The following is a 13,283-nucleotide window of genomic DNA, read 5'->3' as shown; positions in this document are numbered from 1 at the left end:
GCCCTGTAATTGCCAGTTGGACCAGCAGAGAGCCCCACCGCTCACTTCTCTCATCCGTTTCTTCCCAGCTGCTGTTTCTACTCCCTTCTAACCAAAGGAGGCAAAAAAGATAAGGCTGTCCGTGCAGATTGCTGTTCTCCAGGTTTGGAATGTTGTGGGAATTGTGAGGAATCTCTTGCCTTCCATTGTGATGGTTGGAGCCGCCTTGGTGCTGAGTCTCTATCTACTTCTCAGTTGTCTATGGTTTTCTCGTGCCCGTGACCACTAGTGCTTCAAGTTTACGATTCTTTTCTTCTTTGGCTGTTTTACAGATTTTTTTTTTTCCTTTTTCTTTTTCCTTAGCTTTTTTCAGTTGTATTAGCTTTTACTATTTTACACGTTTTAAAAAATCGTGTTTTCTTATGCACTGGGGAGGATATCGTGTAACTGAATTGCAGCTCACCACCTTAGCCCAGAAGTATTTTGCTTGGCTTTCCATTCCCACTGCCTTTGGAAATCCCTACTGCTAATTTTCTTTTGTCTACCTTATCGGTTGAGGGTTTTCATTAAAATATAGAATGCTTCTCTGAAGTACTGTACTGTATCTTGTCAAGTTGAAACTGATTATTGTATGTAATTTAGGGCAAAATCCGGAACTTTGCAACTGTGATGGTCACAGAAAATAGCTCCTGTTGCTGCCCAAATACTGTTGTACGTAAACCTATAGCTATGGATTTTACTAAGAGGAATAAAATTAGACACTGAGTTTAATAATCCTGTTGACTACAGGAAAGGAGGGAATGCCCTTACTTAGGGGAGTTTGGCTCACTTTTTCTTGTTCAGTGTCCCACAGTTTTTCTAATTGTGGAGGAAATGGCCATCTCCATCAGGTGCAGTTAAGGAAAGTAATTTGACTGATTGACCTCTTTCCACTTAGGGAATGTTGTGATGTAGACTGTCCTATAGTGTTAGTTTTAATACAATAACTTCCTTCCTCCCTGTTTCTCACGTTAGCTGAAGACCATCTGCAGCATTAGGGTACGCGTAAAATATCCATGCTTCTTGCTTCACCAGTTTTGCTTACCCAGCTAATAAATCCAGACATCTAGAGAGGTTTAGGTTGACCAGATGGGTCATTCACCATTGTTGGCAGCATCTTTTGCAACTTAAAAAAGAAAAGCAGCTTTATTATAAAGAAGGTTTTTGAGATTGGAAATGTATTTTTCTTTTGTGTCTGATCTCCACATGGGGAGGGGAGGGGTATGGCCTGGTGCTGTGTCCTAAACATTGGTCATATAATACAAAACGTTCTGAAGTTAAGAATTTATTTTGTTTTCTGATTAAAAATTAAAACGCACTCACTATAGAAAACTTGACCAATGCTGAAAAGAATAAAGTCAACCATAATCCTACCCCTACAGATTAGTATTCTTCAAGATTGTAAATATTTACACTTAGTTTTATCTTCTGAACATATTTTATAGTGTTGAACTTTTATTCATACAATTCCGCACCTTTCTTTTTATCCCGGGGTTTCTCCGCAATGGCGCTGAATTTTAGGCCAGTCAGTTCTTCGTTGTGGGGGCACTGCAGGATGTTAGCACCCCTGACCCCTACCCACTAGATGCCAGTAGCATCTCCCTTCAAGTTGTAACAGTTGTCTTCAGATAGCGCCAAATGTCCCCTGGGAGGTAAAATTGCCCCAGGTTGATAACAACAGTGTCATACTTACTGTTGCAAAATAAGCACTTCTGTATGCTATTATAAGCTGCTTTAAGTATAAGTTTCAGTGGCTGAATAATATTGCACTGTATGTATAATCCTCAGTCTTACATTGGGAATGTGACTGTGGCTGTTCTTAGTACCCATAGCTTAGCAAAATTATTTTATGACTAGGTAGATATATCCTATAATTTATAGGTTGTGGTATTTTTAAAAAATATTATTGGGGCGCCTGGGTGGCGCAGTCGGTTAAGCGTCCGACTTCAGCCAGGTCACGATCTCGCGGTCCGTGAGTTCGAGCCCCGCGTCGGGCTCTGGGCTGATGGCTCGGAGCCTGGAGCCTGTTTCCGATTCTGTGTCTCCCTCTCTCTCTGCCCCTCCCCCGTTCATGCTCTGTCTCTCTCTCTGTCCCAAAAATCAATAAAAAACGTTGAAAAAAAATTAAAAAAAAATATTTATTATTAAAAAATTTTCTTTAATGTTTATTTATTTTTGAGAGAGAGACAGAGAGGGAGAGGGGAAGGGCCAGAGAGAAAGGGAGACAAAGAATCTGAAGCAGGCTCCAGGCTCCATGCTGTCAGCACAGAGCCAGTGCAGGGCTCAAACTCATGAACCACGAGATCGTGACCTGAGCCGAGGCTCAGGATCATGACTGAGCCACCCAGGCGCCTGGAAATGTTTCTTTATTTATTTTGAGAGAGAGAGAGAGACAGAGAGAGAGAAAATGAGCAGAAGAGGGGCAGAGAGAATCCCAAGCAGGCTCTGTGCTGTCATCACAGAGCCCGATGTGGTGCTTGATCTCACTACTGTGAGATCATGACCTGAGCTGAAATCAAGAGTTGGATGCTTAACTGAGTGAGCCACCCAGGTGCCCTGGTAGGGGTATATATTTTTTTTAATTGTAAAACACACATAACATAAAATTTACCATCTTAACTATTTTTTTAAATGCCTTATTTATTTACTCTTGAGACAGCACGCGAGCAGGGGAGGGGCAGAGAGAAGGGGACAAAGGATCCGGAGTGGGCTCTGCCCTGACAGCCCAGAGCCTGATGGTGGGTCTCGAACTTGTGAACCACAAGATCATGACCTGAGCTGAAGTTGGATGTTTAGCCAACTGAGCCACCCAAGCGCCCCCACCATCTTAACTATTTTTAAGTGTACAGTTCAGTAGTGTTAAGTGCATTTACGTTGTTTTGCAACAAATCTTCATCCTGCTAGGTATTTTTACTAGTAGATTGCTATAAGTAGTGATTTCTGTTTTTTTTATTTTTGTTAAAAAAACTTTGCCTTTAGGTACACTTGTTTTGTTACAGAACATGGGAAGTAACGGTTTTTTTTTTTTTAAGTATTGCAAATATTAAGTAATTGAACTATGAATTAAGTTCCAACTTAATTGACATAATTCATTTTTAGAAACTGTTTTATGTAATGTTATAGATACCACTATTTGGAATCATGTCATCAGATTCTGCAGATCCTTTCTACTGGATGAGAGTTATTCTTGCATCCAACAGAGGTATGGACTTCTGCTTTTGCCTCCATGCTCGTTAGTACCGACATCAGATAGATGGGACAATGTGGAAACAACTATTTTGTTGTCTACAGGGGTGGGGAGCATATGGTAAAAGAAACTCATTGCCTAAGAGAAGAGACCAACACATAAACACTTACAAAACTCCATGTATTGTAATAATAGAAGTATGTATGGAGTGTAGATGTACAACGGAGAACAGAAGGATAGTGCCGGCTGGAGCTTTGGTTCTCCATCCTTTTATGGGTCATGTTTCCTTTGAGAATCTAATTAAATTTAAGTATACTCTCCTGAGAAAAATTTGTATACACTCACACACACATGTTTTGCATAAAATCTCAGGAGATTCACAGACCATCCAAAGTCTGCCCTTGGGTTTTGTGTGGGACTCAATGACCCTGATCTACAGTGTCAGAGAGCAGACAGTGCTGGAATGGCATTTGAATTGGAACTTAGTGTGTGGATTCATGGGAGAGGGAAGCCTGAGCTAACAGCACCTGTGTGTAAGGCAGTGGCTAAAGAGATAGGTAGGGGCTGGATTATGAAGGGTTTTGTTGGTAATTTTTTTAGATTAAAATAGTAATATTGGTTAATTATTTGCACCAGAATTTGTATAGTTAAAAAAATTTTTTTTAAACGTTTATTCTTTTTTGAGCGAGAACATGCATAAGCGGGGGAGGGGCAGAGAGAGAGGGAGACAGAGAAGCAGAAGCAGGCTCCACTCTGTCAGCGCAAAGCCTGATGTGGGGCTCGAACCCGTGAACCGTGAGATTATGACCTGAGCCAAAGTCAGATGTTCCACCAAGCCATCCAGGCGCCCCAAAATTTGAATATGGTTTTATATAAAGCTGAAAGTGAAAGTCTTGCATGTCAAGGTTAACTCCTGGGAAGGTAATGGATTGGTGAATATCTATCCAGACCTTTTCTCTGCATATACACTCACATATGTAAATTTATATTTAGTTAACCCTTGAACAACATGGGTTTGAACCATGTGGGTCTACTTCTACATGGATTTTTTTTTGGTAAATACAGTGCAGTGCTGTAAATTTGTTTTCTGTTCCTTATGACAGTCTTCATAACATTTTCTTTTCTCTAGCTTATTTAATTATAAAAACACAGTATATGATACATATAAAATATGTTTTTTTTAAATTTTTTTATAAAAATTTTTTTTTTTAACGTTTTATTTATTTTTGAGACAGAGAGAGACATAGCATGAACAGGGGAGGGGCAGAGAGAGAGAGGGAGACACAGAATCGGAAGCAGGCTCCAGACTCTGAGCCATCAGCCCAGAGCCCGACGCGGGGCTCGGACTCACGGACCGCGAGATGGTGACCTGAGCCGAAGTCGGACGCTTAACCGACTGAGCCACCCAGGCGCCCCGATATAAAATATGTTTTAATTGACTGTTGATGTTATTGATAAGGCTTTCAGTCAACAGTAGGCTATTAAGTTTTTGGGCAGTCAGAAGTTATATGTGGATTTTTGACTGTGTGGGGCATCAGTGTCTCTAACCCCTACATTGTTCAAGGGCCAACTGTACTTTTTCTTTTAAGCTAAAAATAAGATAAACTATGTCACTATTCTATTACTTTAGCGCGTTGACTTAGTATTTTGGACGAGGTATTTCATTTAATGGCCATATACCATTCCATTAGATGGATATGCCATGATTTTTTTCAAATTATTCAGGTATTTATTGAGTTCTTAACTGTGTGCCAAACTTTGTGCCAGGTGCCGAGATTAGAGATGTGGTCATGACAATGTCCCTGTTGTCATGGAGTTTATAGTACGCTGTTTGGGGACGTAGCTTCTACATGAAGTGTATTTTGGGCGAGGGGAGAGACATTTGAGCAGAGACCTACAGGACATGATATGGAAGGCCATGTGAAGATCTGGGGAAGGAACATTCTAGGGAGTAGCGTGTGCCAAGGCCCTGAGATGGGGGTGTGTTTAATGTGTTCAAGTTACGACGAGGAGTCACTGTGGCTGGAAGAAAATAAGGAAAGGAGTAATGTGGTTGCAGATGAGTCCAAGAGCCAGATTATAAATGGCTTTGTAGACAAATGAAGGAGTGTTTCAAGTGTGATTCCAGGCCACTAGGGTCCTCTTGAGTCTCACATTTAGTGTTTTCCCTGATTTTGTATCATAACCGGTGTTACCTTGACACAATCACTGTTATGCTCTGTCCTGTAATTTTTTAATACAATTGATTTCTAGGAGTTTAACTGTTTGCAAGATATATACACCTACATTTTTGATAGATAGTGCTAAATTATCTTCCAAACGATTTGTATTTTGTGCACTCAGCAGTTGTATATGAGAATGACATCTTAGTCTTTGGAAGTTGGACATGTAAAAATTGGTATCTGTTACGTAATTTGTATTTCTTTATGTATTGGTGACCTTGAACATCATTTTATATTTTTATTGAAGATTTGAATTTTTTCTGAGTGGACTTGTTTAAAGTAAGAGAAAATTTACTAGTTCAAACACAAAAATGGAATTTATTAGAAGGATAACTGTTTTATTTTTTGGAATCCAGAGGAGGTAAAAGAACTAAGCCTGGCCGGGGAGAGAGACTCAGCAGCAGAGACTGGGAACCTTCTTTTGGGGAATTAGCGCCCCAGATTCCTGGTTCTTTGGTTCGTAGCTCAAAATTCCAAACTCCAACATTATACCATGCTCTGTCAGCTTTGGTTAGAGTTTCAGGGTTATGTAGTTGAGATGTGGGTGCTGGGGTCCCTCCTGTACTGTCAGTATTTCCTGAGAAAGAGCATCGTTGGGGGCAGCCATACTGTGTTTCTCTTTGTCCTTTTTAAAATTTTTTTCTGTTGGCTTGTTCCTTTTTAATTGATTTGTAAGAACCCTTTGCATATTGGAGATAAGAACTCTTTGTCATTTGTGTTTGAATATTTTTCTTTTAACTTTTCTGCCTTTTTTTCTTTCAACTTTTACGCAGTGTTTTGCCACATGGATTTTTCATGGCTATATCTAACCGGGGGGTCTGATTTTTTTTATTGTGGGTTCTAGGTTTTTTTGTCAGGCTTAGGAAAGCTTTTTCCTTTCCAAGATGACAAGTATACTCACTTCTAGTCTTTTTGTTATTTGTCTCTTATGGTCACATTTTCTATATACATCAGGCCTTTATTTTGAAATAAGTCATGAGGTAAGAAATGCAGGCATGATTTTTTATAGATGGCCAGTCACTTGGTAAGGTCCATTTGTCCTTTTCCCTACTGATTTGAGGTGCCATATTTCCTGTGTGAAGTTGTCATCAAAGTTTGACTGGATTTATTTTGGACTGCATCCTTTTGACAGTTACAGATTTTTGTGATTTGACTTAAAAAAAAATGTTTACCTTCCTACCTATTTCTCTACCTAGTGGTTTTAACAGCAGGGAATGTTGTTACCTTTTACTGTTGAAGAAGTATTTGAGAAGACATAAAGAATCTTTCTAGAATGGGATCTTTTCTCATATTAAGGGTACCTTTTGAGGATTTATAAAAGCCAGGATTTAAGGTAACAAAACAACCAGTGGAAACCTATTCTTGGTGCTGTAGAATTATTTAGTTCTACATGTTACCTTACACACTGGGCGTATTTGGTTTTCTTATTTTTCACTGTAAGTACAAAACGTGTTTTCTGTAAAGAAAAACTGAAAAAAAATCAAGAGAGGCAAGAAGGAGATAAAAATTATCTATAATCTCACTGGGTAAAAATAAATCATATCTTAGCAACCATATCAGGAAACTATTTTTCCACTTAAGTATTAACTGAAACCAAACTGTAATACTATTTTCCAGATGTTTTTTTGCTACCCAGTAGGTCACAAACATTTTTCATGCCACTAAATATTCTACAACATTGATTTAGATGACACTTTATGTAATTTTAGATTTTGCATTAGAAGAGTCACAAATACTCTTTTTTTTAAAAGTTTTTTCATTGTTTTTTTTTTTTTAATGTGTATTTATTTTTGAGACAGAGAGAGGGGGAGGGAGGAAGGGAGGGACAGACAGACAGAGAGACAGAGAATGACTTGGGGGGCTAGGTCAGAGAGAGAGAGGGAGACACAGAACCCAAAGCAGGCTCCAGGCTCTGAGCTGTCAGCACAGAGCCTGACATGGGGCTTGAACTCATGAACTGTGAGATCTGACCTGAGCCAAAGTCGGACCCTCAGCCGACTGAGCCACCCAGGTACCCTAGCCTTTTTTTTTTTTTAAGTTTATTTTAAGAGAGAAAGAGTGCACATGTGCACATGTTCGTGTAGGGGAGGGGCAGAGACAGGGAGAAAGAATCTCCAGCTGGCTCTGTGCTACTGAGACCCACATGGGGGGTTGAACTCACCAACCATGAGATCATGACCTGAACCAAAATCCAGAGTCAGTCACTTAAATGACTGAGCCACCCAGGTGCCCCAGAGTCACAAATATTCTTAAATATCATTTTTTATTAATTTGGTATTTAATTTTCGGGCTTGGTATGTAACTTCTTATTTTGCATTAAAGTAAAACGTTCATTGTAAGTTTTAAAAATAATGGTTTGAGGGGCGCCTGGGTGGCTTAGTCAGTTGAGTGTCTGACTTCGGCTCAGGTCATGATCTCATAGTTTGTGAGTTCGTGCCCCGTGTCGGGCTCTGTGCTGACAGCTTGGAGCCTGGAGCCTGCTTCGGATTCTGTGTCTCCCTCTCTCTGCCCCTTCCCTGCTCATGTTCTGTCTGTCTCTGTCTCTCAAAGATGAATAAACATTTAAAAAATAAATAAATAAATAAAATAAAAAATAAATCTTCCAAGATTTCTTTCACATTTTAAGTTTAGACTTTACAGAAATTTACATTTTGATGGTATAGTAATTTTATTTCAGTCAATTGTTGCAAGGTTGTATTAATAAATGAGAGGTTTTTTTGGTTTTTTGGTTTTTGGCAGTTAATGTTTAAAGGATGAAAATCTGCCTGTTAACATTTGAGCGTGTATTTCAATAGACATAATTAAGGACTGCATCACTTTTAAATTAATCTGCATTGAGTATAGTAAAGATTATTTGCTTCCTTCTTTCTCCTTTGCAGGAACTTTAATGGAATTGGGTATCTCCCCGATTGTAACATCTGGTTTGATTATGCAGCTGCTGGCTGGAGCCAAAATCATTGAAGTTGGAGACACACCCAAAGACAGAGCTCTGTTCAATGGAGCCCAGAAACGTGAGCTATTAATGCAATTAGAGTCTTTACCAAATTTGAGAATTTTGTGGTAAAGATATTTTTCTAGTCTTTTTTTGTCTTTGGTTGTAAGCATGTACTCCTTTCCCCCCAATTTTCATCAGTATTTGGTATGATCATTACCATTGGGCAAGCCATTGTGTATGTCATGACGGGCATGTATGGGGACCCTGCTGAAATGGGTGCTGGCATCTGTCTCCTTATCATTATTCAGGTAAGAAAGCCAATTTTTCATTCGCAGATAACAAAGCAGTTTGATTTCTTTTTTCTTTTCTAGCACTTCTTTAGATGACTGAACATTAATTTTCTTACTTTTGTATTATCTAATTATAAGATTTTGATTATTGAAGTGACCCATGTAAATTGTATTGATGTAAAAACTAAAATTTATTATGATAGCCTCATAGCTGCATTGGATAAAGAATTACGGATCAACTGTATTTCACTGTTTCTTAGATGCACATTTTTTACTTTCTGATGTCTCTGAAGCCAGGATGTTTTCTCAGAGCTGATGGTACCTCATGGTTGCTGTCAGGCAGGCAGCAGTGGTGATGGTAATCATCGCCTGCGTGTGTGCGTCCTCTGGTTGGGGCTGTTCACATGGTCGTTACATCAGTTGCGTGCATCGTTGATGTAACATGTTTTTGAGTTTAGTTGCTGTTTAAAATGTCTTCAAAAGTCTATGATTTATTATGGAACAGTCACTATGGGCACAAAGGCACAGAGCAAGCTAGATGATAAAATCTGTGGTTAGGTGTAAAGTAACTTTTCTTATAAGTAGAAAATAAAAATTTTGATAAGCTATTGTGTCATAGTTTGACAGTATTTTTTTCTCTTAGTGGTACACAGAATAATGGCATTACAAATAACATCTCAGCAGTAAAATACATGAGCCCACATATATATATTCCCTGGATTTTTAAAATAAACCCTTTGGTACTGAATTTTTATTTTTATTTTTTACTTTTTGGAATTGAATTTTTAAAGGCCAACATAATTTTCCTTCTAAATATCTTAAAGTGTGTCAAATTTAGAAGATATTTCTCTAATGTGCAGTCCTTAAAAATCATTTAGATAAGCTACTCACGAATGGATTGTACTTTTCTAGAATAATTACGGGATTTTGAAAAGAAGTTTGAGAAGCTAAAAATAGCATTTGGAGTCTTGATTATTTTGGAAATGCCTCTTCTTGCTCTCTCTATGGAATTAGTATTCATTAGGAACATTTTTTTTTTAAAGGACACCATTTGCCTTCCTCTGTTTTCTTTCTTTTTTCTTTTTTTTTTTTTTTTTTAGTTTATTTATTTTGAGAGCGAGAGATTGAGAGAACCAGTGGGGGAAGGGCAGAGAGAGAGAGGAGGACAGAAGATCCAAAGTAGGCTCTGTGCTGACAACAGAGAGCCGGATGCAGGGATCAAACTCATAAACTGTGAAATCATGACTTGAGCTGAAGTTGGATGCTTCAACTGGTTGGATGAAGTTGGATGCTTCAGTGGTTCAACCAACTGAACCACTCAGGCATGCCTAGGAACATTTTTTAATGGCCAAAGGATCAAGGTTAGAAGTAAATAAAACTAAAATACCAACTTATTAATATATACATTGAGAAAGAGGATCATTTCAGACTGGCATGGTTGACCATTATTTTTTAATGAGAAACGTTACATAGAAGCAAATCAAAATAAGATCGTTTAGTAAGTCTGATTGAGAACAAGGAGAATTCGATTGTTCAAGTATATTTATTGGCATCATTAACAACAGGGAGGGATCTTCTCACTAGATGGAAATATCTTGTCTTTTGACCAGGGGAGGAAATTTTAATGGACTATCAGTGTCTTTGGTAGGTTTCTGAGCCCTAGTGAGCTCTCATTTGGTATAAGGTAGAATTTTTTAGAATGACGTTATCATTATTTCTCCGTTTTAAAAACACTTGGTTGGCAAATTTATAACCTTTGAGAATTAGAGGCAGAAGAGTTAGAATGGCTTGGGAGAGAAGATCCTCTCAAAAGTGATTTTGTTGTCAGTGGTCGGGATCTCTTCACATGCTTTTGGCATTGTTGAGAATACTGATACATCACTCGTTGCCATCTTCCGTTTCTTTATGGCCTTTGCTTTATGCAGTCCATAGTTGAGAATAACCCTGATTTTTACATGACAGTCAGAATTGGTACCTAACTCTTAGAACATTATGCTCCAGTAAAAATTTTTCTAGTATTTTAGTAAAGCTATTTTTAGATTCTTTTTTTTTTTAATTTTTTTAAACGTTTATTATTGAGAGACAGACACAGAGCATGAGCAGGGAAGGGGTAGAGAGAGGGGGAGACACAGACTCTGAAGCAGGCTCCAGGCTCTGAGCTGTCAGTACAGAGCCCAATGCGGGGCTCGAACTCACAAATTGCGAGATCATGACCTGAGCCAAAGTCGGTTGCCTAACCAACTGAACCACCCAGGCGCCCCTATTTTTAGATTCTTAAAAAAAATTTTTTTTAACGTTTATTTATTTTTGAGACAGAGACAGAGCATGAACGGGGGAGGGGCAGAGAGAATCGGAAGCAGGCTCCAGGCTCTGAGCCATCAGCCCAGAGCCCGACGCGGGGCTTGAACTCACGGACCGCGAGATGGTGACTTGAGCTGAAGTCGACGCTTAACCGACTGAGCCACCCAGGCGCCCCTTAAAAATTTTTTTAAAAATGTTTCTGTTTATTTTTGAGAGCAGAGCACAAGTTGGGGAGGGGCAGAAAGAGAGTGAGACACAGAATCTGAAGCAGGCTCCAGGCTCTGAGCTGTCAGCACAGAGCCTGATGTAGGGCTCGAACCCAGGAACTGCGAGATCATGACCTGAGCTGAAGTGGGATGCTTAACTGACTGAGCCACCCAAGCACCCTAGGATACTTTTGGATTCTTAACCTCATCTGACCCGTTCTAGATTGAAGTAACTTCTGTGGAGTCATTATGAATTTGAATTTGAGATAAAATGGAGTTAAGCTATTGTAGTTTTTTTTCCAGTATCAGAAGTCAAGGAATAGTAATATTCCAGGAGTGAATACATGGATATATACTTTTTTTAACATAAATTCTGAGATTGAGTCTTCCGGTGTTAACGTAGAGAGAAATTTGTCTTGTTTGATCATAGATGGTAGTGCGTCTTTTAAGGCATTGCTAGCATTGCAGATGTGTGGATATGCTGAGGAGATAAGATTGGAGCAGTGTGGTTCACCTAGAAGCAGATTTTGAAAACCGTTTGCATGCAGTTGTGTAAGGTGTTTCTCACCTTAATTATTCTTATTTCATTCACGGTCATGTCTTTAGTGAGTTTTGAAATCTAAGTAGCGGCTCTCGGTTAAAATAAAAGAATAGAAACCGTCAGTGTGCATGGCACATTAGGAAAGGGAAGTGTTTCATCACACTAAATGTGTGTGCCTGTGTGTGTGCATGTGCACATGCATGAGCAGAGTTGAAATGTAGAGTTATTTTTAAAGTCTACTTTATTTGTAAAGTCTACGGTAGAGACTTACACATATGGTGCATTCTGCGAGAGCATGCACGTAGCGCTCACTTTCTGTCACCGTTCTAGTCAGTGAGGTGCTGTAACTTCCTGGTTTCTCATCCCCCTCAGAGGCATACTTATACTTTTTACGATCTTTATCTTACTCCTTTGATTATAGAAACTGTCTCTCATTTAGGATTCTCTAGAATTCCTTTCTCCAGTTAGAAAAATAAGAGTTTGATTTTCACCGGATACATGTGGAATCACTCTGTAGTCTGATGGTCATTGGTCTGAACAGTGGGTTTGGAGAATTAAAGGTGTTTCAGAGTGACAGTGACTCTGGACAGGTCATTTAATCGGAAGCCCATGCTGAGACTTTTTGGTGGGCTGATACATTGTGGACAGCTCTTATTCCCTGCATTGGGTTGGGTTTCTGATTGCGAGTATTTATTTACTTATTACATAATTGTGGTCAAACTAAAAGCTCAGTAGTAAGTCCTAACTTCTCTTTTATCTTGTCAAAGTGGTAAACTTGGTTTTCAAACAGTAAAGGATTCATGAGCTCTCTTAGAAGTTTGAAGAATTGTACCTTTTTCCGGTCCTTTGAAAGGCAAACTAAAAGACTGTAAATAGACAATGTAGGCTGTGTCCAAGGACTGAAATGACAGTTAAGGAAAAAAAAACCCTGCAGAAGGTAAGCATGCTTAAAATGGCGTATGTGTATGGTAGTTGTTTGCTCTCTCTCCTAACCGGGGATGTTGGGTAAACTGAGTAAATACTCGGGTGGGAGGCTTCAGAGCTGGGAAGAGTGGAAGTGGTATTTCCTCACTTATGTAGGATGGTGTTTTTAAAATGGGGACAGGTGTGAGGTTGGGGGCATAGAAGCATTTTTTTCTTCCCCTCTTGATCAGGTTACTGAAGTTCAGGGAAGGCGTCATGACTGCGGAGGTCACTTGCAAGGCTTTGGATTATTTTTAATTGATGCATGCTTTCACAGAAATGTCTTCTCCAAGAGGAACGTTAAGAATTTTCAGTTTCACATAAACTAAAGTTAGTATGCTTTTATTTTTTAAAAAATGAGGAGCTTAAGAACCCGGCAAATCCTTGTCTTCACATTTACATTCAGTCTTTGCCACTGTATGTATAGAATGCATTTTTTACACAGTTATAATCTGTGCATATTAATTTGTGCTCTTTTTGACTTACTCTATATGTATTAGAGTTGATCCTTGAACAGTACAGGGGCTGGGGTGCTGACAATAAAGTAAGTAGAGAAAAAATGTTACTGAGAAAATCGTAAGGAAGAGAATGCATTTATAGTGCTGCAGTGTATTTATAAA

General features: G+C 39.0%; 1 protein-coding gene across 6 annotated transcripts in view; it reads left to right on the top strand.

Annotated features, from left to right (window-relative positions):
• Window positions 1-13,283, top strand: part of SEC61A2 (SEC61 translocon subunit alpha 2) — a 35,213-nt gene that overhangs the window by 6,395 nt on the left and 15,535 nt on the right. For 3 of the 6 annotated variants that reach the window (XM_058681900.1, XM_058681897.1, XM_058681898.1), the window contains 3 exons: window positions 3,142-3,220; window positions 8,307-8,438; window positions 8,561-8,670. In XM_058681900.1, coding sequence (XP_058537883.1) covers window positions 3,142-3,220; window positions 8,307-8,438; window positions 8,561-8,670 — 321 coding nt within the window. The remainder of the gene's footprint in view (window positions 1-3,141; window positions 3,221-8,306; window positions 8,439-8,560; window positions 8,671-13,283) is intronic. The other 3 variants (XM_058681901.1, XM_058681899.1, XM_058681902.1) reach the window with 2 other exon arrangements.

This window comes from Neofelis nebulosa, chromosome 8, assembly GCF_028018385.1.
Source record: "Neofelis nebulosa isolate mNeoNeb1 chromosome 8, mNeoNeb1.pri, whole genome shotgun sequence".
NCBI classification, from domain to species: Eukaryota; Metazoa; Chordata; class Mammalia; order Carnivora; family Felidae; genus Neofelis; species Neofelis nebulosa.
Note: the sequence above shows the minus strand (reverse complement) of the source record. Positions and strands in the feature narration are given on the sequence as shown.